We start from the raw sequence: 24899 nt of genomic DNA, 5'->3' as shown, positions 1-24899 counted from the left end.
TTGACGGCTTCCCCATTGCTCTCGGGAATCGGGTTGTAGGGAAGGGTGGAGGCAGGCTGGTGGTTGGACCCAAGGGCCACCCCAAGCAAACCAGGGATGAAGCATGGGGCAGCAGGGGCCTGTCCTTGGGGGCTGCAGCCTGGAGAGCACCGAGTGCTGGCGAGAGGAGGTGAGCACGCAGAGCCAGCTGTCTGTCATTCTGCGTCACTCGGGGAGGGGGCTGCTGTGCTCTCACGTCCCTCCCATGGACAGCCCTCAGCGACTTCCAACCGCACTGTCTCATGCTTCACCTCCCTCGAAGCCAACCCCACCACCGTCCTTCCCACCACCCTCCATCCCACCACTTTGCTGTGGCCCCACCCTCCCATGAGCAGCCAGCCTCCTTGCCCGGCTCCTGACACCACTTACTGTGCCAGCCTCCCTTTCCTGGGCACCCTCACTGCCTGCTGCAGGGCCTTGTGCCCCCAGAATACACTTTGTCCCCAGGGCCACATCTAAGAGCCCAACCTGCCCTCAGCCAGCCTGAGTCGGGATTCACACTGGCTTTCTCTCTAGCTCATGCTTGTGCTCGCACACTCGCTCTCTCAGGAAAAAAGGTGTTTTCTTCCCTTAAGGTCCCTCTGGCTGGCAGACCCCATTTAAAACCGGGCATCCTCCCAGGGCTGAGCAGACAGAGGCAGTGTCCCCACTGCCCGTCCACCTGCCCAGTGGAGTCCTTGTTCTCCTCCTACTGTGGCTACCAAGGGGCCCTGGGATAATCACTGCTCAGTGGGTTCTTTAGGTGGAGTCTAAAAAGGACGAAAGAACCTGGGAAATTTCCACCGCAGATCCGGGAGACAACAGTCCAGAAGGAAAGGCAGGGGCGCCATCTACTGGCCTTCAGGGGAGCTGCACTGACCAAACTGGGACACAGAGGGCAGACAGTCCCTCAGATACCTGGCCAAGTCACTAACCAACACCAGGAGGCACCATCCAGGCCAGCGAGTGGGTCCAGCACACACACACAAACACACACTCACACACAACATACATGAACACATACATACACACACTAACAGCTACTCCCATATGCACACATATATTCACACACATACACACTCAGACTCACATATACTTTCACTCACACACAAACATGGCCCAGCCTGTGGACCTACATGGGGAGTCAGAGGGCTGCCCAAGGCACTCAGCCTGCTTGGCCCACGGGGAGCAGGCTGACCACTGAGAGGAGGTAGGCAGAGTCCCCAGGGGAGAGGCAGACCCACTCACCCACAAGCTGTGCCCCCAGGCCCCGTCCCTCCTGCCCGCAAGTGTGCTCTCAGGGCAGAGCGTGGCCCCCTCTCCACCAGACCTGGGCTAGGGTCTCTGTGGAGTCACAGCCTAGCCTCGCCACGGAGAGAGGAAGAGACAGGGCGGCTACACAGCCACTGGAACCTCCTGGGCAGCACTGGGACAGTGCCACTGAGCAGGAGACACTGCTACCTGCGTGCCGGGACCATGCTCGTGGTCATGGGATTCAGGCCTTCGTGCAAAGGCCAACCCGTCAATCTCTCTCCAAAGTGATTCCCAAAAGGCAAACACCTCCCAGCCCAGAGGTTTTGATGATCGAGGGCTAACGCAAAGCCACAGGATGCCACCACAAGAGAGAAGGGGACTGAAAACAAGAAATTCATGGAACTGTCACAGGATCCCCAAAACCACTCAAAGTAGCACAGTTCAAAGGCCAGAGGGCCCCGGGCTGGCAAGATAATGGCCCCAAAGACACCCCAGTCCCAGTCCTGGGGCCTGTGGAAATGGCACCTCACATGGCAAAAGAGGCTCTGCAGAGAGAGTAAGGACCTTAGAATGGGAATGACCCTGTACTACCCAGGGTGTGGGTCCAGTGTCATAAGAGGTAGACGGAAGGGTTACAGTCACAGGGATGGAAGAGGTGGCACTGCTGGCTGGGAGGAAGGACGGAGAGGCCGCAAACCAGGGATGCGGTGCCTCTAGAAGCTGGAAATGGCTGGATTCTCCCATGGAGCCTTGAGAGAAAACAGCCCTGCCCACACCTAGGCATTAGCCCTGCGACACGCCTGACCTCCAGAACGTGAGAAAATAAATGTGTGTATGTCAAGGCTTATGGCCATTTGTTACAGTAGCCCTGGCATGTTCAGACGAACACCCCCGCCACATCCATGTCCAATGCTTCCCTATCCTGCCCTATCTGTCTGAGTGGGAACTGCTTTGTTCACGTGAGAGCTGAGGAGAGCATGGCCACACAGCCAAGGGCAGAACAAAATCTCCTTCTGGCTTCTGGGCCCTCCACTCAGAGCTCCTGCTCCTGCCCCACTCAGCAAAGGGCTCCGGGAAGTCCAAGTGGCTTAAAGGGGATGACCTGCCTGTGGGTACCGGCTCAGCTAAAGTAAGGGGTGCCTTGGCCAGGGTATGCCTATGTCCCCAGCTGTGCTGTGTCCCCGTGTCCCCTGCACCCCACTGCTCCAAATTCGCTTGGTTGAGGCCCCCAGTGCCACAATCTGCTCTCAGGCCTCCTGCTTCCCCTCCCACCCCTCTGAGGGTCACAGATTATTGTGACAACAGAACCTCCTAAGACAGCTGAGGAGAGGCAAGGAGATACAAAGCCCTGGTTCAGAAGTCTCTGCTAGAAACCACAGTGAACACACAGAAGGCAGCTGCCGCCTGGTCTGCCGGCAGAAGCTGGATGTGAGGGAAGTGTTCAGCTCAGAGATTCCAGAACACGGAATGCACTGGACATCTGACCCAGCCTGCAGGACCCCTGGTCCAGCACCTGCAAACCTGTGCCCCCAAGGCACCAGGCACCAACTGCTAACCTCACCCCCCAACCCGAAGGCCAAGAGGAAGGCGAGGGGAGACTCAGTGCTTAAGGCCTCCCAGGCCCCAGGCCCATGGCCCCAGGAGAGCCTTCAGTACAACCACCATGCGCCTGACTCAGCCTGGGCAGGCGCCAAGGGAGTCAAGCACCAGCCGCTGGTCAGCGGGAGGCTCTCTAGGTGCAAACCCCAAGCTCCATGAATCAGGAAGCTCATTTCTGAGGGGCACATATCCCTCATCCCCAAACTGCTGGGTAAACCAAGGCTGCCCTGAGCCAGTGGGGGCAGGGTCAGCAGATCTTGAGCTACCAGAGCTCCAATCCTGGCCCACCTTGCCTGAGAGCCCCAGCCACAGGGAGCCATCCAGAAGGTGCACCATGCCTGCCTGACCCCAGAGGAGCCTATGCACCTGCCCTCCCCCTGCCCTTGGCCCTGCGGGCAACAAGGACCCTCCTCCCTATGAAGCAGGGTGAGCTGCTGGCTGGACACTCACCAGGACTTGGGCTCCCCAAAGTGCAGGTAGTTGATGCTATACAGGTCCATGTCCTCCGTGTGCCAGGCGAAGGTGGTCTTCCACATGCCGAAGTATAGGTAGGGGGTGTTGACACCCTCAATGATGGTGCCGCACTCACGTTCCACCATGTCCAGGATGGTCCGAAGGTTCCCGATGTTCCACTGTGCCACATCCTGTGGGCAGTGAGCACACAGTGTGGGGCCATCCCTCGGGCACCTGGGCCCCGGCAGCCCTGACACTGGTGGGAGAAGGGGAAGTGGCATTCTCTATGAGCCCGCAGCTGCAGTGTGACCCCCATGGGAGCCCAAGAGCCAGCAGTCAGCCCCACACCTGTCCACTTCAGAGCCTCACCTACCCTAGTATCCCAAACGTGCCCTGGGCTGCTCACACATCACAGATGCCAATTGACTGGCAAGCCGGGCAGAGCTTTCTCTGGATTCCATGCTGAGCTGTGTGTTAATCTTGGCAGTAAGGACTGCAGTTTGGTCATGAGTAATTAATGTGCCTCAAAGTCAGTGACATCAAAGGAGGAAGACAATTGCCAAGTGGGGCTAGACCAGCGAAGGTGCCAGACAGACCTCCTGGCCCTCCCCGTGGAGGAGAGGGAGGTGGTTCTCTGAACCAGGCAAACGAGGCTGAAATCTTCACCCACCAGTCTCATCTATTTTAATGCCACAAGCAAACAAACTGTGTCTTGTCATAAGAGCTCATAAAATACGCTTTAATCATCTTCCATTCCCTGGAGAACCCTTCAAGCCTGTGGAGTGGCTGAGTGAACATCAGCATTCTTCCCGTCCCAACCCACCCTGCACCACCCACTCCTGGCACAGTCTGGGCCCTTGATGTCCAGACCAGTGGGTGGTCTTTGCAAGGTGAGTCCTGGCAGAAGCCCCGAACATGGGGCAGGGGCAGCAACCAGCCCCTCAGTGTAAGAAGCAACCAGCTTCTCAGTGTAAAGAAAAGCCCAAGGTTGCCTTGAATAGAGCTGCCCAAGGTCAGGGCACATCAAAGACCGATCGCCTCCCGAAGGCCCTGTCCACCTCACCTCACTGTCCAGTCCACACGTCCCCAGTGCAGCCACAGGTGGGGGGGGCCTGGGCTCCAGTCTAAGCCAGGCAATAAGTCATCATGTAACCAGGGCGAGTCATTGCTCTGCTCTGAGTCTCAGTTTCCCCATCTGCACTAGGCCGGGTGTGGGAACACAGGGCCCCAAATCCTCTTAAGGAACCCAGGGCAGGCGTCACTCATGATGTCAGCACTGGCCCCACCAAGCCTGCACTGGGCAGCACAGTGCTTCCCGGGGCCGCCACTGTGCCCGACTACAGGCTGCACAAGAGAGCAAACCCAGAGATGCTCACTAGACAAGGCTCTGATTTTTGAATTTTTACTTGAAGATAATAATGCTGGGTCTTCAAGAGACTGAGAAGACAAGCCATAGACTAGGAAAAAATATGTACAAAAAGTATTTTCTGATAAAGGACGGTTCTCCAAAATATACAAAGAACTCTTAAAACTCAATAATAAGAAAACAAACAATCCACTTAAAAAATGAGCCAAGACCTGAATCTCACCAAGAAAGATATGCTAATGACAAATAAGCACATGAAAAAATTCTATACCTCATTATGTCATCATGGAAATGCAAATTAAAACCACAATGAGCTACCACTACACGCCTATCAGAATGGCCAAAATCCGGGACACCAACACCACCAAAAGCTGACGAGGCTGTGGAGCGGCAGGAACTCTCACTCATGGCTGGTGGGGTGGAACACGGTGCAGCCACTCTGGGTAAAATAAAAAGCTGGCCAACGATACACATGGGGACCCATGCAGTGGTCCCATTTTTTCCAATACCTTTTGGGAGTCACAAGCCCTGCCTATTCCAAAGGGCTCTTGTCTGGCATCCAGAAGGGTCCCCACCCTTACCAGGAGGAGGTGCTATTCCCACCCAACTCTAGCCCCACCCAAGACCAGGACTCAGGTGGTGCCCACCAGCTGCTCTCATGGAAAACACGGGCTGAGTGGATGAAAGAGAGTTTCCTGGTAAGAGATGCCCTTCAGAGTGACAACTTGGGGTGAGGGCCACCCCAGGAAAAAGCCAGATTTTAGCCTAGGGTACCCCATGTAGAACATTCCCAGGAGCTAGGCTCAGTAACTCTGAAATTAACCCCAGGACATCCACCCCAGAGTTCCTGAGGTCCCACAAATATAAAGAAACTGTCCCCTAAAAAACACAGGTCCCACTCAAACCTATCTCTGCTTAACACCAGCACCTTTCTAAGCCTCTGCATCGTCGCCACCAGAATCTGGTCTGTGTCCTTAGACAGGCCAAGGCCAGGCCCCCTCTGTCGTCTGGATGTCCCCAGAACCTCCCAGCCCAGCAAAGGGACCAAATGTAGGTGAACCCATTGGCAGCCTGGCCAGCTGAGAACTTGGGGCTCCTAGGATTCTAAGGGTGGGGATCAGGGCAAACAGGGCTCCACAATTCAGTAGGAAAGATTTTGCAAATCAGAACAACCACAGGATCCCTTCTTCATTCATTCAAAGACTAGGCACATAGTTGTAACGGAAGCCCAAACAAAAAGCTTCTGTGTTATTTTAACTTTCATTTTCAACTCCATTTCCATTCACACTTCTTCACCTCCACCATGGAAACCGAGTCCCTCATTTGCCCCAGAGCCTGTTGCTCTTGGGAACTTACATCGTCGTACAAGGAGCCGCTGATGTCAGCCCCATAGATGGGCGAGACGAATGTGAGGTTCTTCCAGTACTTTCGTTCCAGGTCGTCAAAGTCCTGGTGCCGGGGAGTGCAGTATCTGTCAGTGAACAGCACACAGAAAATGGGGGGCTCTGAGCATGGGCCCGATGATCCCAGCTAGGCCAGTCCCAGGGCATCTGCTGGATACACCAAGGGACGGGGGCTGCTCAGACCACCCACTGTCGCCATCGAAGAGCACAGCCCCAGAGAACACCAATGGGGCCCCACTGCTGCTGGGAGAGCATTTATTCCAGGGGCGTGTACAGGACGGGCAGGCAGCCCTGCCTGGAACAATGCCCACTCGTCCCATCTCATCAGCTAGACAGGCCTGTGGCACCCAGGTCACTATGCACACCACGGGCAGCTGGAGCAGGTGGATGGGCACAGGCTCTACTGGTTCTCATCATCTCACTGCTCTGCAAATACTAAGAGCACCTGGCCTGGGTGCCAGGGACAGTACGTGAGCGGGCAGACAACACCATGTCCTCAAGGGACACTTACGTTTGAGAGCAAAGGCACTGCTGCAAATGCACAGACAACTCCAGGGAGCCAGGGAGCTGGGCGTAACAGGACACGAAGGAGAAAGCTGGTGGTGTGCCCATGAGTGCACCATGTATGCACTGTGAATGCTCACGAATGCACACACGAGCACACAGAATGTGCATGAGTGTGCCCTTGTGGGCACCCTGTTGAACCAGGAAGTGGCACGCAGGGATGCGTGTCAGAGAGCCCCTCTTTGAAGAGGCACCACAGAACCGAGACACTATGGGAGGCTGTGAGGGACGCACTCCAGGGACAGGACACAGGGCGAGCCCCAGAGGGCAGCCTTCAGCAGCGAGTGTTGAAGGCAGCATGAAGTAGACAGATGGCCCTGGGCTGGTGAGGGTCCAGATTTTGCCCTCTCTGAAATCGGGGGGCTCTGAGCATGAGGTTCCAGGACACACCCAGTACACCCAGAGCAGACAGTGCGCACTTTGTGGGGGCCTGCGCGTGCCCTACCATCTCGCCCCTCCCAGAGCCCCTGGGCTTTGCAGATCAGAGCAGTGGAGGCCTTCAGGGTGTGGCTCCACCTCAAAGCTGGGGTGTCAGGGAACCTGCGCTACCCCCGCCCAGGTCCCACAGGCGTACTTCTCGCTGTTGGCCAGGCGGCGGTACTCCCCAACCGTCATGGCTTTCTTCTGGATGTTGTACTGCGTGAAGAGGCCTGACTGGCCTGTCACCACCTGCTGGATGGGGGCTGGGATGACCACATCGTCGATGTCATCGTACGTCTGCCGTGGCTTCCACTCCTTCGGGGGGATGATCTGTAAGACCAAGGGGACAGTCAGAGGCTCCTCCAGACGGGGACAGTCAGAGGCTCGTCCAGACAGGCACATCCGCTCAGGACAGGGGACCATGCAGAGGACACACTGCTCGCTCCTGGGAGACCAGCAGCCACTACCTGGGAAGCACACCCAGGACAGCCTTTATCAAACACCCAAAGGACCTGGTACCAGCAACGTGGGCACAACCAGCTGCATTTGAAGTTCTTTTAAAACCTCTGTCACTGGAGGGCAGGGCCGCTGCACCCTTCTGCTTCAGAAAGGAGCAGAGTGTGTCCGACACTCACTCTAGGAACCCACTTCACTGATACCCACTGGGGGTACTCCCAGCTCCAGGTGCTGGGGGGTGGACATGGGAAACAGAGACCCACCAGGGCCTTCCACTCCATGGAAGAGAGCAGATGATAAATACTGCGAGGAGATAAGGACACTCAGTGGAAAGGTAGCCAGTTGTAAGTACTAAGAATGTAAAATAAAGGTTGGGTAAGGATCCCAGAGACTGAGGGGAGGGTGACAATTCAAAGTGGGAGGGGACCTGAAGAGGTCACCTTTGAGAAAAGGCACAGCTATTTCACGGAAGTAGATCCAACAGGCAACCACTAGGCCTTTACCCGGAGTAGATGGCAGCTCTCCTGCCCTTCCCTGCTCTTCCTCACAAGGGGACACTAAGGGCCGGCACAGAGAGCTGAGTGTCAGGGGCACTACATCTGGGTACATCCTGAGCAAGCACTGGCCTGGGTTTGCTTAGGCTCAGGAATCCACTCCCAGCCCCTTAACCCTCCTGGTCAGAGGCAACCTCTGGGCTGGACCTCAAGAGGGCCTCCTGAGTGCCAGGCACACTTCTGTGCAAGTCCCACACAGCCAGCTGGGGCTAGTGTCTCCCAGTGCTGGGTGGGCGTTTGCAAGCTTCAAGCCTCTGTTCAGGGTGCCCAGCAGGCCACCCAACAGCTTTGGGAAAAGGAACTAACACAACCCATCTTCCTTTTTTTTTTTTTTATTAAAGATTTTATTTACTTTTAGAGAGGGGAAGGGAGGGAGAAAGAGAGGGAAAGAAAAATGTGTGGTTATGTTCTCATGGGCTCCCTACTGGGGACCTGGCCTGCAACTCAGGCATGTGCCCTGACTGGGAATTGAACCAGCAACCCTTTAGTGTGCAGGCCCGCACTCAGTCCACTGAGCCACACCAGCCAGGGCATCCCTATCCATTTTCAAAGCATCAGTCGCAAACTCTGGAGAGGCTGAACCGTCACCCTGCTGGGGGACAATGAGGAACAAACACTGCACTGATGCCCAAGTCTGCCAACAGCGTAAGGAGGGGCTGAAACCCATCTCAAGGATTCAGCTATCAAATCTATTATACCGGTGGAAGAAAATGTTTTGCTCAACAGCAAAAACACTTACTTTCCAGCTGCCTGTTAACAACAGGAAGGTGCTGTATTCCCTGTCAGCACGCACAGGCTCACTTATAACATACCAATAAAATAACAACACAGCGATAAGAGGAAGTCAGTGGGTCTCGCCTAGGGCAATTCTGCCCCCGGGGACACTGGGTGACATCTGGGGACATCTGTGGTTGTCATGACCGGGGGTGCTCCTGGTATCAAGTGGGCGGGGGCCAAGGAGGCTGCTCAGTACCCCACAGTGCCCAGGATGGCCCCACAGAGTGAGCCAGCCCCAACATCAACAGTGCCGAGGCTGGGACCCTAATACGGAGTTAAATGGGGATAAAGACACAACCATTCAGTGGAGGCTCTTCCTGGGGACACCGTCTCTCTCGCCCTGCCGATTGCAGCCACGACACCACAGGCGCCTAAGGTGCCCAGCTGTGTCTAGTACAAGACCATGGGACAACAGGGTACCGTCTGGAGTCAGCCTGCCAACTGACGGTTTCCTTGGAGTTCAAGTGAGAAATCTGAAGATTCACATGCCAAACCAAAACACTCAAGGCTGGAAACACAGTAGATAGATAAGAGGGGTCCTGCCTCCAGAATCTGAGATGTTCTTCTGTGCAGTAGGATCCCTGACCTTGAGCAGCTTTTTAATTATGTTATTGGTGTCTCCTCTGGAGAGAACACCTGGACCTCCTCCTGCCGGGAAGTTTCATGACCCTGGACAGGCTCCAGACCCCCTTCAGTTCTATCGGAGAAGTCTGTCCCTAATCCCAGCCTGGGGCAACGAGAACAGAGTGTGTCACTCCCAAAAATCCCACTTTCAAGCAAGAGCTTGAGGCTACTGTGTTCATTTGGGCCATCCCTAACTCATTGCTGCGTGAAGTCATCTGAAAACCAGGGAGGGCCTGCAGACACAAGTGTGACGACTAGTGTGCATACACGCACTCTACTCTCCTGCACACATTCTAAGCAGGTTCTGAAAAGAAGGGGGGCCACTTCCAGCTGGTCTGGAACCCAAAGCTTCTGGAAAAATCTCTTAGTAATGTATTGTGGCCTAACACTCTCATATCTCTGCAAGATCGGATCTGAAAGGAGGGTGCCAGGCAAAGGACATCTGATGGATGCAGCCTGAGGAATTTCTAGTAGTCTGACTGCCTCCACTTGGCACCTGGTGCACCTGCCTGGTACTGCCCTGGACTGACCCTTGCTTGAAGCTCCTGGAGGGCAAGTTCAAAGTAAGGAGGAACGCAAAGGCCACATACCTCAAGTGAGCAAGGTGACACCGAGCTGACAGCCCAGGTGTGAGCTGTGTGGCAAAGCTAGGAGTCTGGGCAGCTGAGGCAGAAGGTATGGGGTACCTTGCAAGAGGGCTGGAGTGAGCAGTCTTCGCCCCCTCAAAACCACTTGGTCCCAAAGCCACTCTGCAGGGGGCAGGCCTGGCATCTGGGAGCAGCCAGGGCATTGCCTGGTTGCGGTGCTGTCCTCAGGGACGCACCTGAGCACCAAAGCACCTTGACCTCTCCCACAGGACCCCACACTGTCCCATCGCCCCGCCACCCCACATCATGGCCTTCTTCCCTGGCTCCTCTTGCCCCAGCATTTCCCAAGTGGCCAAGGGACGCTCCCAGCCCTGGTGTGTGGGGAGTAGGAGCCCAGTGGGCATGGCCCCCAGGCATGTGCGGAGGGGCTGGGGAACATGCCTGGGCTGCCCAACAACCCCAGGGTGGGGCTGCCACACACCCAAAGCTGCTTCTAGCTGCAGCCCTGGCTCCATCTGTGACTGCTAAGCGCCCACCCCCACCTAGCTCTACCAAGCCCCACAGAGCTCTGAGAAAGGGACCAAATACAGCTTTTATGAAAGAAGGAAACCCCCACCTCCACACACACACACACACACACACACACACGCACACACAGAGGCCCATACACAAAGAAGGGTAGTCAAGGCTGATGAGGGTGGAGGTGGGGGGGCAACAATCCAAGTCTTCGGGGCTGACTCAGGGCGTTGTATCCCTCCTCCAAGGAGACCAGCAGCCCTTAGAGCCACGGCCCCCGTTTAAAAGAAATGGGAGGTGCCCAGGGACAAAGTCCCTGCTTCCCTGAATCCACACACTGTTCCTGCTGGTAGGAGAAGGGACGTTTCTATGCTTGTGCGTTGGTGTGACCCTAATCACCAGGAGGGTCACACAGAACCCATGCCTGCACCCCAACCCTGCCTCCCCCTCCGCTGGATTCGGAAAGAGTTCCCACATCCAAAGGTGACAATCGGCCACAGAGAAGGCGGCCAATGAAACACCACTTCAGAGAGAAAAGAAACATGCAAAACGAAAGGTAGAGGGAAATACCTGCCTCACTGAAATTCCCAGTCCAAACAGTTCCCCATCGGTCCAAATAAATCAGCAAAAAAACAGCCCACTGGAATTAAAAGCCCAAAGCAGAGGCATCTGAGTTCAAAGGAGAAGCACCAAGGCAGTGGGAGAGTTACGAAGCGAGACGGGAGAGAGGAGATGACAGCGTGGACAACACCGGGGAAAGAAGGGTGACAGAAATGACAGTGGTGAACGGATGGCGAGAGGTGATGAGTGGGGTGAGATACTAAGTTGCTACAAGTTTCCCTACATAAAGGATGACTTGAACCCAAAGGCAGATAGGCGGGGTGTGTCCCCACAAAAGTGGAACTAGGTCAGTGACAGAAAATGAAGAAAGGGACCCCACCCGACATCCCACAAGCACCAGGACTCCGCTGGCCTCAGAATCTCCCCACCACTGGGACCTGCAGTGGGCGGGGCGACAGGAAAGCACCACCTGACAATTGACAACAGACCGTGGATTGGTCGGCAGGCAGAAAAGCCCCACATGGACGCTTCTCAACTTGCTAGGATGCCAGGTGCAGGGTGTCCAGAGCCCTTCTCATATGAGACGACAAATTTGAGGCAAGTAAGACACGGGCTGTGGTGAGCACTGAAGCCATTTCAAGGGAGAAGTGAAGCTAAAATGACAGTGGCTGCCATGGTTCCCAAACCAGATACAAACGTCATGTTCTGTCTATATCGTGGTGCACACAATGGGCGCCAGGCACGAGGTGCGGGGGGGTAGACGCTGCTGACCTGCTGCTTTCCTTTCTCCTGAGGCAGAGGCTGCAGGTACAGGTATCGCCAGGACGGGAACGGATGTTACTAGCAAACGCAGCCCAGGCAGAGGTGCGGGGGCCCACAAATGTCAGCTTGTGGTCGGACCCTCGCCTGCCACCTGCTTTTGCACAGCCTGCAAGCTAAGAATGTGTGATTTTGTTGTGGGGTTTTTTTTAACGATTGGGGAAATTTTTAAAAATAAGACTATTTCAGGACAAGTGAAAGTTCCGTGAGATTCACATTCTGATGTCCAGAAATAAAGTTTGACCAGTGCACAGCACGCTGACCGGTTTATGGGTCATCGGAGGCAGCAGAGCTGGGTGGTGGCGACAGAGACTGTCCGGCCCACCAGGCAGAAAATACTACACAGCTCTCTATGGAAAAGGGTCACCAACCTTCTGGTGTAAACAGACAACTAGGAATCCTAGATAAAGTGATACTCACCCAGGAAGCAACTAGAAGATCCCTAAGCAGACAGGTTGCAAAGCTTCCCAATCATTAGGTGAATAATGCCACACAGGTCCACGTGCACATGGAGAAACACAACCATTTACACTGGGAAGATACACGGGGCGAGCTGTGTGTCTGTCTGCCTTCACACATGCACACACACACATGTGTACGTGTTACATGTGTAATATGCCAAGGAAAGAGACAGAGAGGAGGTTGGTAACCATGTTGTTGTCAGGGACAGGAGCTGGGAGACAGGGACCAGAGGAAGAGGAGACTCACTAGTCACTCCCTGTCCTGTTGCACTGTTTGAATTTGCCTCACATTACGATCTTAAAAAATACAAAGTAAGTAAGTTGTTTTATCAATAATAAAAAGGCAAAACTCAGGCCCTCCCGGCATCAACTGCCCAGAAGCCTTCCCAGACTCTCGATTTCTTTCTCCCCGGGGTGGAGTGAGTGGGCAGCCACCACCCGCTGGGCTGGGCTCAGCACAGCCTGCCAACTCCCACAGCGACAGTGGCTATGCCAGGCATTTATGATTCCGGTGCCTAGTACAGAGCCCAGCACAGGGACAGAACCCCATCGTGTTTGTAGGTAGGTAAGGCCAGAGTAGTCTGGCGAACGGGCGAACGGAAGCACCATCTTCAGACACAGACACACACAGAAAAGCTGTGCCAGGACCAGGATGTCACCCACCTTGGCCAGGCCTGCCCGGTGGGCTCCCTGGGACTCGATGTAGGCCACATATTTGTTGAAATCCTTAAATTCTTCCATGGTTGGGCGAAACGTCATGATTTTACAACTCGGGTTCTGGGCCCCGTGATCCTCAGACCCCATGGCTGCAGCTGAGACACCGCCACACCTGCAAGGGAAGACAGAGAGTGTGAGCATGGCAGCAACCCCACTGCGGGTGCTCTGCTCCCTTCAACTGTGCTAAAAGTGCCTGTGGCCCCAGGAAGCAACACAGGGCAGAGAGGAAACTGGGAGCTGACTTCCTTGCTCTGCACTGGCACAAAAGACCAAAATGACTTCAACTAATTAAAAACAGAGGCGTCCTAGTTCTAAAAGCCAACATGATACTGGAAGCCAGAGCACTGATTTTAAGCTGGGGACCCTAGGAAACAAAAGCTTTTCATATCAGGGGCTCGAATCAATACATGTCCTTTGGAGCCGGACATCCAGAGACAGCATCACGCAGCAGGTTCTAGAAGGTAAGTGAGGTTGTGTGCATGTGAGTCTGCCTTCTCCTGAGGTGCAAGCCTGTGAGCAGGGGAATGACAGCTCCAGGCGGGGCCCCAGCACAGCATGTAGGTCGCTCCAGCACTAGCCTGGCTGCTGTCAGCGAATCCAGGCCCAGTGGCCCACAAGCAGCCAAAGGCAGGAATTTGGAACCAGAGGGGAGAAGGCCTGGCAAGAATGGCTCGTTTCCTGCAATCAGAGATGCTCTAAGGCACCCTCAGTTACAACCATGACTGGATATTTAGGCACAGAAGGGGAGAACGTGGCCAGGCCCACGTGTTCTAAGATTCACTGCTGGCACCTATAGGTAATTGGGGACCAGGGCTCCTCTCAGGGAGGAGGCTGTAGGCTGGAGTGGCCCCCTCCTCTCCTCAGAGTTAAGGGGACCCAGAGGGGTTGTCAGTGGCCCACTCTGAGCAGGAAGGGGCTTGGTGATGGATTCTGGGAAGGGTCCCTGTTGGCCAATTAAATTCTCCTGGTTCCAAAAGACTAGACCTCCTCCAGGATTTGGGAAAGGTCACAATCCAAGTGAACACAGACCTGAGAACTTAGAAAACAATTTAGCCAAGTCCCCACCCCACCCCGAAGTGGGAATGAGAAAGCCAGGAAGCTCAATGTTTCCAGAAAAGGGATGGAGACCCAAGAGGCAGACACAGGCTTCCAAAACGTGCTCCCTGCAGTGGCCACTAGAGGACAGCACGAGCCCAGGAATTGCTGCTGAGGCAGGCAGTTTCCTTGGGGGAGGGTTCTGGAGGCCTCAGGTTCACTGGCACTCTGTCCTGGCCCCGCCCCTAACACATCCAGAGAGACAGCATCAGGCAGGGGGTTCTGATGCCTGGGGCACATGAGGCTGGGGCCAGTGGGGACAGCAGCTAAAGCCCCCTTCTGAGGGTCATACTCTTAGCTGGATGGCTGGTGAGGGCCCCCAAGTATCCTGACATACACAGTCGCAGGTGGCAGGAGGGTCACTGCTTCACCACTGAGCCCAGGCTGGGACCACCATGATCCTCTGACCTGTGTCCACAACAAATCTCGAAGCTTCTCGAGGGGCAACCACAAAGCTGACGTGTGCATAGCAGGTCATGAGTACCTGTGACAGCGTGTGACTGTGGCTCTGGGCAAGATCACACGGAACCACCAAAAAAACAGTTTATCAGAGAAAAGGGGTTGTCACCATTGCTCCCTCTGGAGCAGCAGGCACCAGAGGGTCCCAGCCTCAGCAAGCTGCCCACTCAGGAGGCTACCCCCACTGGAGTCCTGATCAGCCCTTAAGACTGATCACCATGCCATCCCAGTGGGCCCCTTGCCTGCAGCCGGGGCCCAGGCCCTGAATCCCTACCTGGGACCTGCACCCACCCACTGAGCCCCAAGTCAACCTGCCCTCACCCTTCAGTCCAGACACAGCCACACAGGGCTCACTGTGGGCCTTTGCCGCACAGCACACGGGACAGCATGTCTGTCCTTGGGGGGACAGACCTTGACCCCAATACTACTGCAAACATCAGTGTGAACACAAGCTGTGCTAATGGCTGTGGAGGAGACACAGGACAGCAGGGTGGGGAAGGAGAGGGCTCCATGCTGGGACCGCAGATGAGACAAGAAGCAGGAGAGCTAGCTGGCCTTCCTCACTATCCCACCACCCGTAGCCACCCACTCCTGTCCATCCCACTGCATCACCCCTCAAGAGTTTCCACACCGCCAGGGAGGCTTGGGGCCTCTGCCTGTACAGAACAATGGGCTCCGAAGGAGGGCCCTGCCGCCCACCACGTCACATGGACCACCAAATTCGTCCTCTGAGGCCTGCTGCCAGAACATGACTGCCCCAGTCTCAGCCTCTGGTCCCAAACCCTCAACAGCCAGGCAGAGTCCAGAGGCTGGTTCCTCACTCTGCCATAGCCACCGGTGCCCAGACCCAGAGGCAGAGGCCCCATCAGCACTTCACAGGCCCCCAGCCCTGTTCTTTGAGTTTTACATGGGTGACACGTCCAGTCCACACAATAAGCCCATTTTCACAGTCCACTGAGGATACAGGGCCCCACGGGGGGAAGTCACATGCCCAAGCCACACAGCATATAAGTGGCAGGGCAAGGTGCCCAGCCAGGCTATCCTGAGACAGCCAGTGTCCTACCTCTCTCTTCCACCCTAGTGAGTGACAGGTGCCAGGACCTACCCACACCCAATAGCTCTCATGTGTAGCCCGGCTGGTCTTGGCCAGCTGGCTGCCTCTCCTCCAAGGTTGGCTCACGAGCGGCCTGCAAGGGAGGGGGATACAGCCTTTGCAGAAGCTGCCTCCTACCCATCCACCCAAACACCCAATACCATTGGTGGGAGGTGATGGAGTATGCCTGTCTCCTCCCCAAGACCAGCATGTCCCAGGCAGAACTGGGGCAGCCCCAGGGCCCTGCCCACACGAGCTCTCCCTCAAGTCGAAAAGCACGACACAGATGAGGTTCATGTCTAGGAGGCAGAAAAGCCGATGGCGGGCAGCAGGTAGGGTACCCTGCACACACACACAAGAAGAGACACTGGGCCTCGACCACCGTCCTGCAGACTCGGCTCCATGGTGAATTTCACAGGACTTTTTTCCCTCATCCGTGCCTTTTGAAATGAAGTTGCTTTGTAGGTAAATATAAAGAAGAAAATTAAAATGGTTTGTAATCCCAACATTTCCTAACACTTGACACATTTTTTAAACGAGGGCAAATAAAAATCCTATGTGTACATATGGAAGAAATAATAAAGGAACTGGACTGGACACCAGCCCTGGGCCAGTCTTTCTGTTTACTGGAAACATGGGGGGAGGGACACAGGACCAAGTGAGAGCCCCCCAGGAGGGAACTCGCAGAACAGTCCAGAAGGAGCGACATGCACTTTACCAGTGTCGTGCCAAAAGCGGGCTCTAACAACGCGATAATACAGAGACAAACAACAGCCCGATTAAAAAGTGGGCCAATGACTTGAATAGACATTTCTATTTCTCCAAAGAAGGTCAACAAGCACATGAAAAGGGGCTGAACACGTTAGCCAGCAGGGAAATGCAGATCAAAACCACAGTGAGCTACCACTCGCCCCCACTAGGATGGCTAGGGTGCAAAACAGAGGACAAGTGCTGATGAGGGTGTGGACAAACTGGAACCCCGGCACACTGCAGGTGGGAAAGGTAAAAGGTAGAGCTGTTGTGAAAAAGAATTTGGTGGTTTGGACAAGACTGTGATCAGCACAATAATACAACCTGCCCCCAGGACAGCCACATCCCTATCCGGACTGTGCGCTCCCCTCCACGGCAAAAGGGACTTGGCAGGTGGGATGAAGAACCCTGAGGGGAGGTGGGTCCTGCAGTCCTCAGGGGGCCCAGTGTCCTACCAAGGGTCCTTCCTTGTGAGAGGGAGAGAGACGGAGACGAGATGACAGAGGAATGAAGGCAGAAGCGGAAGTGATTGGAGGAAGGGCACCCAAGGAAAGGAAAGCAGGCAGCCCAATGAAGCTGAAAAAACTCAAAAAGGTCAATTCTTCCCTGAAGCCTCTAGAAGGAGTGGCCCTGCCAACACCTTGATTTTGGCCCCGTAGGACTCACTCCAGACTTCCGACCCTCGGGACTGGTAGAGAATAAACGCGGGTCGGTTGCGGTCCCCAGGTTGATGGCCATGCTGCAGCAGCTGGGGGACACACGTACGGGATCAAGGGAGAGTGGCTCTGAAAGATGGCCCAGGATTTTCAATGCATTTGAAAAGGCCATGTTCTAGGCCACACCTGGCCCTATTGAGCCATGTCGCCCACATGGAGATGCCTTCCTCAGGCCACCGGGAGCAGCCAACGTGGCCAGGAGCGCACAGGACTGTTCGTTCTCCACCCTGTCACCCCCACCCCACGGGTGTGAGCCGGGAGGTGATTCCTTTGTTCCCTCTCTTCTTACCAGTAACCACTTTGGGCCACCATCAGAGGCCACCACTTTAAAACCCACTGTCCTCTGTTCCTGGTTTATTAAAAGTATAGGGGAAGGTGGACAGCCTAGAGTTAAAACGCAGAAGCAGCTGGGCAGAAGATTCTTTTAAACGCATTTTAAAAGAATCTTCCATCTTGAATACCTCCCCTCCCCTCCCCACCCCTGGCTGTGACGGGTCACCATCCTCTGCAGGTGGTGGGGTGGGGTGAACAGGGCCCTTGGGGAGCGCAGAAGTGGTGTCCTGCCTGATCCACATGGTGCAGACAGGACAGCCTGTCTGGGTGACTCCAGCATCGATCAAAATGCACAGTGGTTCTCGGGGCTTCTAGAAGGATTCAGATGCCGAAAGGCAAGAGTGCAAACATGGAGCGTGCAGACTAGAGAAGAGACACCCAGCAGAGCCACCCCCAGAGGGTTCCAGGCTCCTTTGTCTGAGGCCATGTAGAGCCTGGACACCCCAGGAACTAAACGGGGCAAACTTAACCCCCAGCCACTGGGAGCAGGCTGTGGCCTTTGGTGCCTTGGTCCTGCACTTACTTGAAAGTTCCTGGTATATTCTGATGGCGAGGCTGCAGCGACAGACGCTCTATAGTAAGGGGCTCGGATTTCTGTCAGGTTCCAGCAACAGTGATGGTCCCTAAAATGCGCAAAATACAAAGCACGATTAACTAAACTGATTGCATGCTTAAGTGCAAATTCCTCATTAGCGGCACGAAGCCCAAGGATGCTCTCGCCTTTATTCAGATGTTTCCAAATCCTTGCCACTTTCCAGGAACACAAAAATCCATTTTAAGCTCATCTTCCACTAATCGATAGCTAAAGAAACAGGAACCTCCATGAAAAAATTAAGCCAGAGAAACTTCTGGAAACCTTAAGGTACAGGCAGCTTTGGAGAGGTTTACCAGTTCTGCCTCCTGTGAACCCCCACAGCCAGGGAAGGGGCCCCTCCAAGGTGGAAAGTCACTCAGACAACACCTCACGGTGACTGCCATCTGTACCCCCACAAAGTGCACACAGGGAGAGCCTGGCAGGGGCTGTGCAGACCCCCACAAGGGCAGGATCCCCACCAAGGGCAGAAACACTCCAGTACTTGTTGAATGGATGCAGTAGCACGAGGCTCTAAACTTGGGTTTGGCCTCAGGACCTTTGACAATCTGGGCTACAGCTACCCTGACTCACCACCCTCCCTCCCACATCTCCCACAGCTGCCCAGACACATGAACCCCAATGGCACAGGGTCTACCAGCCGTTCCCTGCCTCTGGGCCTTTGCACATGCTGTCCGTGACCTGAGCACCCTGACAGGTCCAGGAAGGGCAGCTCGCCCCTTGGTTTCGTTGAACTCAATCCCATACCCTTTCTCCAATTCACCAAGAGTTTTAAAAAGCACAGGTTTCACCAACACCCTTACAACAGACAATCACACTGACATTTCTTTGTCTTATTTTAATCTGGTTTTTAAAGTTACTGGGCACAATCCATTTTGGTGATTTCACTGTCTTTTAACAGGTCACAATCTCTGGTTGAAAGGCCACACGAAGCTGTGTAATGTGTGGATCGCAGGTTGCCCACATCTTCCTCTGGACACAGTAAACCGTCACTGGTTCTCCCACCTGCATGGCTGAAGCCTGCCTGCCCCACAGCCCTGCTGGCACCTGACAACCACTGGAGCTGAAGTCAGAGGATCAGATTACTGTGGAATCTCTCCACGTAGCTGTGGCTGGCAGAATAACAGCCGCCAAGGATGTCCGTGTCTGAATCGCCACAATCTGTGGCAACACTCCTTTCTAGGGCAAAGAGGGCTTTGCAGATGGGGTTAAGGGAGGGATCTCGAGAGGGGAAGATTATCCTGGATTATCAGGTGGGCTCTGTCATCACAAGGGTCCACTGTATAAGCAGGAGGCCAGGGCGGGGGTGGGGGGGCAGGGCCAGAGGAGATGTGACCACGGAAGTAAAGGTCAAAATGATGTGTTATGAAGATGAAGAAGGGGCCAGAAGGCAAGGAGTGCAGGTGCTTTCAGAAGCTACAAATGACAAAGAACAGACACTCTCCTGGAGACCCCAGAAGGAACCAGGCTTGAGCACACCTTGATTTTAGCCCCGTAAGACCGTGTCAACCTTGCAGCCTCCAGAACTGTGAGATAATAAATATGTGTCAAGTCACAAAGTCTGTGGTTACCCATCAGGGCAGCAAAGGAGACTACTGTTTACCTTCAGTGTGCATTTCCCTGATCACAGAGGAAGTGAGGGGTGTTTTCACTCCCACTGCCCACAAAGGCCTCTCTGCTGTGAACTGCCCCAATCTCTCCTTGTGTCTCAGTGGGATCATGTGTCTCTGTGTCACTTGTAACTGTCTCTTAGCATGCTGTCTCCCCTATTGGCCATGAGCTGGCCCTACCAGCACGTGGTCTGAAAGGCAGAGAAGCCACCAGGGCCTGTGCTTCTCAGCTGAACAAACCCCAATCTGCTACTGCCCATGGCTGCTGGGCCACCAAGGACATGGGACTTCCGCTCTCACACTTTGGGGGCCAAAAGCACCACCTTCCAAGCCAGGAGGCTAGAAGCTCTGGGCCTGAGGTCAAGGCCCAGTTCTCAGGCCACAGGCTGAGGTGAGGTCTCTATCCACCCTGACCCATGTCTACAAAGGACAGAAGTTCAGGCTAACCCACATCTACTGTTCCTCTGAAGGATCCCCTGCAGGCTTTGGGATGCAGAACCAGCCACAGACCCACACGGCACAAGGCAGCCAGGACTGAGGGATCACAGGACCCTATGTGTAGGCTACACAGAGTGCCTTCCTTCCAAAAGAGGGAGTGACTTTACAGTGGAGAAACCTGGCAAACAACTCAGCCAGGGGATCGAGGTCAACATCAACAGTAGTAAGTCATGGTGACACACGACCCTGGACATGACAGGATAGAAGGGCCCTTTACCTCTGAGGTCTTCCTCACATAACACATCACCCCAGTCTAACCATGAGAAAATCACCAGACAAACCCCAATTTAGGGACTTTCTACAAAATCCCTGACCAACCCTCCTCAAAATTGCCAAAGTCACCAAAAACAAGAAAAATCTGAGAAACTGTCATAGGCCAGAGGAACTAAGATGTGACAACAAAATATCACGTGGGATCCTGAACGGGGTCCTGAGACAGAGAGAGGACATCAGGAAAACTGAGGAAATCTGAATATAGTGTGGACTCCAGTTACTAAGAATGTGTTTATTAATTTTGACAAATATACCAGCTTAATGTAAGATGTTCACAACAAGGAAACTGGGGGGGGGAGGGGTTGTTTCTGAGAATTGATCTGCTCAATTTCTCTGTAAATCTAAACTGTTTAAAAAATAAAGTCAGCCCTGGCTGGTGTGGCTCAATGGATTGAGCACTGGTCTGTAGACTGAAGGGTTGCCGGTTCAATTCCCAGTCAGGGCACATGCCTGGGTTGTGGGCCAAGTCCCCAGTTGGGGGCACACAAGAAGCAACTAATTGATGTTTCTTTCCCTCTCTTTCTCCCTCCCTTTCCCTCTCTCTAAAAATAAAGAAATAAAATATTTTAAAAAATAAATAATAAAGTCAAAGTAATTTTTTAAAAGAATAACAAATCAAAAAGGCCCAGGCAGGCTGGGTCTCATGCCTCCTGCTGACCTCGCTGTGGGTCCTGGGAAATCTGGGGCACTAAGAATAGAACTCAAGAGGGAGTCCGGTTGCAGCCAGGTAAGAGCCATCAGATACCAATGCCCCTAAAAAAGCGCAGTCTGACCATTTCTCCTTTAAAAAGATGCAGTCTGACTACCGGATGATGTTATTCCGACATGCCTGCCCCGAGCCCACACACGCTGACAGAAGCAGCAGAAGGCACAGGGGCTACTTCTCCACCTCCTCTGCAAAGGGCAGGCAGGTGGGGCCAAAAAGGAAAAGAATCAGGAACCAGAGAAAGATCCAGTTACCTAAACACTGAGGCAACAGGAGCTGCCACTGACTAGCAGCATCTCTGGGACCCCACAGCTTGGCCTCCATACCCCAGATGCAGTACATGGGCTCTGTGGTCCTATCAGCTCTCAGCCGCCCAACACTGACCCTTGGAGTGGGTCCAGGGGCTGAGCCCACAGCAGGCCACACTACCCATTCTTGCCCTAGCACTAGGCCCGGGGTCCGAGAGGTGGAGAGCTGACTGAGCGTCCTATGGACCAGAGAGGAAGGGAGCCATCACCTGCATACTCAGTTTTGTGACCTAGGAGGGCTCAGCTCCCAAATGTGCCTGCTCCTCCCACAGCACAAGCCCCAAGTGGCCCCCAAAAGGGGGCAGGTGTCTACTGCTGCCCACTGAAGTCTGCAGGGTCTCTGTGCCCCTCACAGGGTGGGGAGGCCACCCAAAGCCTTAGACGGACCCACTGACTTGAACGCTTGTGGGTTTTTGAAAAATGTATATACGGATAGACATGGATATAAATACAGAGAGGCATGGACGCGCAGGCTGGTATTCCCATCTCCAAGCTCTGTCAACTGACAGGTCTGGGACGCCATGGCACCCCAGCACTGAGTGTACCCAGCGGCCAGGTGACAGTTCTTCAATATCCTTCTCCAACACAAGGAGCCAGGCTCCTTGGAGAAGTTGTCAACTCCAGTGTTGTGGTTGGAAACACACAAGATGAGCCTGAGCATCGTGTGGGGCAGGGAGGAAGGAAGCCCTTGCTAGAGGCTCCAGACACAAAGGAAGGACAAGAGAGCCAAACAGGAGGGACGATGAGCACCCGGCGACCATAGCAAGGATCACTGGAGCAACACGATAAACAGTGATGGTACTGGATTATTTACCTGCAGAGAAAATAAACAGGCATAGGTCTTTACTTAAAAGGAAGGACAGCCTTTTTCTACAAATGAATTCTAATTCATAAGTGGAGAAGGGCCGAGGGTGACCACATGTCACCACGAGAAGGCCAGAGTAATTTTGGTTGCATATCATTGTTGTCGATCTGAAATTGACAGGAAGAAGTTTGAGGAGAAAGAGGGTGTCGGCATTGTCTCAAAATCCCAAAGGAAACAGACTCCTGGGTGGCACCACCTTACCAAAGGATCAAGGCTGACACCACCGGTGATGGGACATCGATACGTTGCATGGAGAAGGTATTTGTATCCCCAAATACATCACTTCCATCTAATCACGAGGGAACATCAGACAAAGCGGAGGAACGTTCTACAAAATCCTTTACGGGTGCTCCCCAAAAGTGGCAAGGTCGTGAGAGACGGGAAAGGAATGAGAAATGGTCCCAACCCAGAAAAGCCTGCGGAAATCTGCCGACTAAAGGTGACATAGCATCCCGGGAGCAGAAAAGGGACATGAGTGGGACAGCTGGTGAAGTCCTAATAAAACCCATGGTTTGGTAAATACTACTCCTCCATGTTTCCTGGTCATTTAGTTTGGGCCATTCCTCTGTGGTGGAGAGCTGCCATTTGGGAAGGTGGCTGCAAGGCACACAGAACTCTATGTACTGTCTTTGCAGCATTTCAGTAAAATTAAAATCATTTCAAAATAAAGTCAAAAAATAAAAACCCTCTCTACCTCTGTCCTCTGAAGCTCGCTGCACAGCAGGTTTCAGATGGAAGAGGAGAGTCCCACTGTAAAAAGATTCAAACTGATAAGAAAAAGTAAGCGGATACCACACTACAATCCAGTTTCAGGACCCATCAAAGACCCAACCTGCTGAACACAAGATCCAGATCCTTCCTGTTTGAGAGAACTAAAAAAGTGACATTTTCCATAAGCTTTTGCATACCGGCAGAGAACCTCTATTTACAAACATTTCACCAAATCCTCTATGTCTTCACAGACACCAAAATCCAACTGCAGAAGCTGCAAAGGCTCAGTTAGGGAAGTGGCAGGCACCCCAGGTTGTCTGGATCCCAATGAAGAGGGTTCTAGTCTCATTACGTGGATCTGTAAAAATCACATCATTTTTCTTTAATGTCCACCCCCAAGCCTAGACATCACTCAGGCTGGCAAAGCTACAGTAATCAAGACAGTATGGCACTGGCATACAGACATACCCAGCAATCAATGGAAGAGATAAACCCACATGTTTAAAGCCGGTTATTTTCAGTGAGGTTGCCAAGACCATTTAATGGGAAAAGAACAGTCTTTTCAATAATTGTGCTGGGACAACACAGATACGCACATTCAAAAAAATCAGGTCAGACTCCTACCTCACACCACAGACAAAATATTAACTCAAATGGATCACAGATCTAAATGTAAGAGCTAAAACTATAAAACTCTTAGAAGAAAACACATGAATTAATCTTTGCAACCTTGGATTAGGCAATGGTTTCTAGACACACAACCAAAAGCACAGGCAGCAAAAGAAAAAGATTGGACTTTGATTTCAAAGGACATAATCAAGAAAGTGAAGACAACCACAGAATGTGTGAGGATATTTGCAAATCTTTTACGTCATATCGGACTTGTACTGAGAATAAATAAAGAACTCTCACAGCTCAACAACAAAAAGACAACGTAATTTACAAATGGGTAAGGATTTGAATGGACATTTCACCAAAGAAGATATACAAATAGCCAAACACACACATGAGAAGACATCACAGCCATGGAACAAGGGAGGGGAACAGAGGCCAAAACTCCAGAGACAGTGAGGATGGGACAAGAAGCGGAGGGGAAATCCTACTATAAAATACAAACAGAAACAAATAACCTTAACTGTATTTCAAGAAAATAATATAACCATAGTAAAGAGGGGGAAAAGAGAGAACTAACCCAAGTCACTTTTAAGCACAGTTTTGGAACTAGATGCCTTGGAAATAAAGGTAAAACAAATATTGACTCCTAGTCCAAAGGCTTATTTTATTGTAGGTGACACAACAGGGTCGCAATGACAGAGAGGGGAGTCACAAAAAAGGAAAGGGGGAGCCAGCAAGGAGCCTGTGTGTGGAACTAGAACTCGAGGCACTGGTGTGAACTCATGGGCAGTTGTGTGTACGCAGAGAGCTGGAAGCAGGAATGAATGTGGATGTGTGTGTACATGTGTGTGTTGGATATATGTATACAGATATGCACACATGCTAATGCAAGTGGGTATTTATTTATTCACACCTTTATTTCCCATCTCTGGCTCATGAGATGGCCTAGAAGCAAAGACACCCCATTGGCAATGAGCACACTGAGCACCCAGATCTTGGTTTCTAAACGACACTGTCCACAAAAGAACCAGAACTCCTTGCAGAAGTGGTCAATCCCAGAGCCGGGCAGGGTGAATACAGGATAGGCCTGGAACATCTCACTGTGTCCACCAGTAAGGAAGTGCCC

At 53.3% G+C, this 24899-nt stretch overlaps 1 protein-coding gene across 2 annotated transcripts in view; it reads right to left on the bottom strand.

Moving 5' to 3' along the window:
- The window catches only part of KDM4B (lysine demethylase 4B), a 128275-nt gene that overhangs the window by 85702 nt on the left and 17674 nt on the right, over positions 1-24899 (bottom strand). For both annotated transcript variants that reach the window (XM_053930563.1, XM_053930564.1), the window contains exons 2-6: positions 18119-18218; positions 13096-13261; positions 7232-7407; positions 6047-6161; positions 3322-3515 (exon numbers count right to left, since the gene is read on the bottom strand). In XM_053930563.1, coding sequence (XP_053786538.1) covers positions 3322-3515; positions 6047-6161; positions 7232-7407; positions 13096-13236 — 626 coding nt within the window. In that variant the 5' untranslated portion in view covers positions 13237-13261; positions 18119-18218. The remainder of the gene's footprint in view (positions 1-3321; positions 3516-6046; positions 6162-7231; positions 7408-13095; positions 13262-18118; positions 18219-24899) is intronic.

The sequence above is a fragment of the Desmodus rotundus genome, chromosome 9 (assembly GCF_022682495.2).
Source record: "Desmodus rotundus isolate HL8 chromosome 9, HLdesRot8A.1, whole genome shotgun sequence".
NCBI classification, from domain to species: domain Eukaryota; kingdom Metazoa; phylum Chordata; class Mammalia; order Chiroptera; family Phyllostomidae; genus Desmodus; species Desmodus rotundus.
Note: the sequence above shows the minus strand (reverse complement) of the source record. Positions and strands in the feature narration are given on the sequence as shown.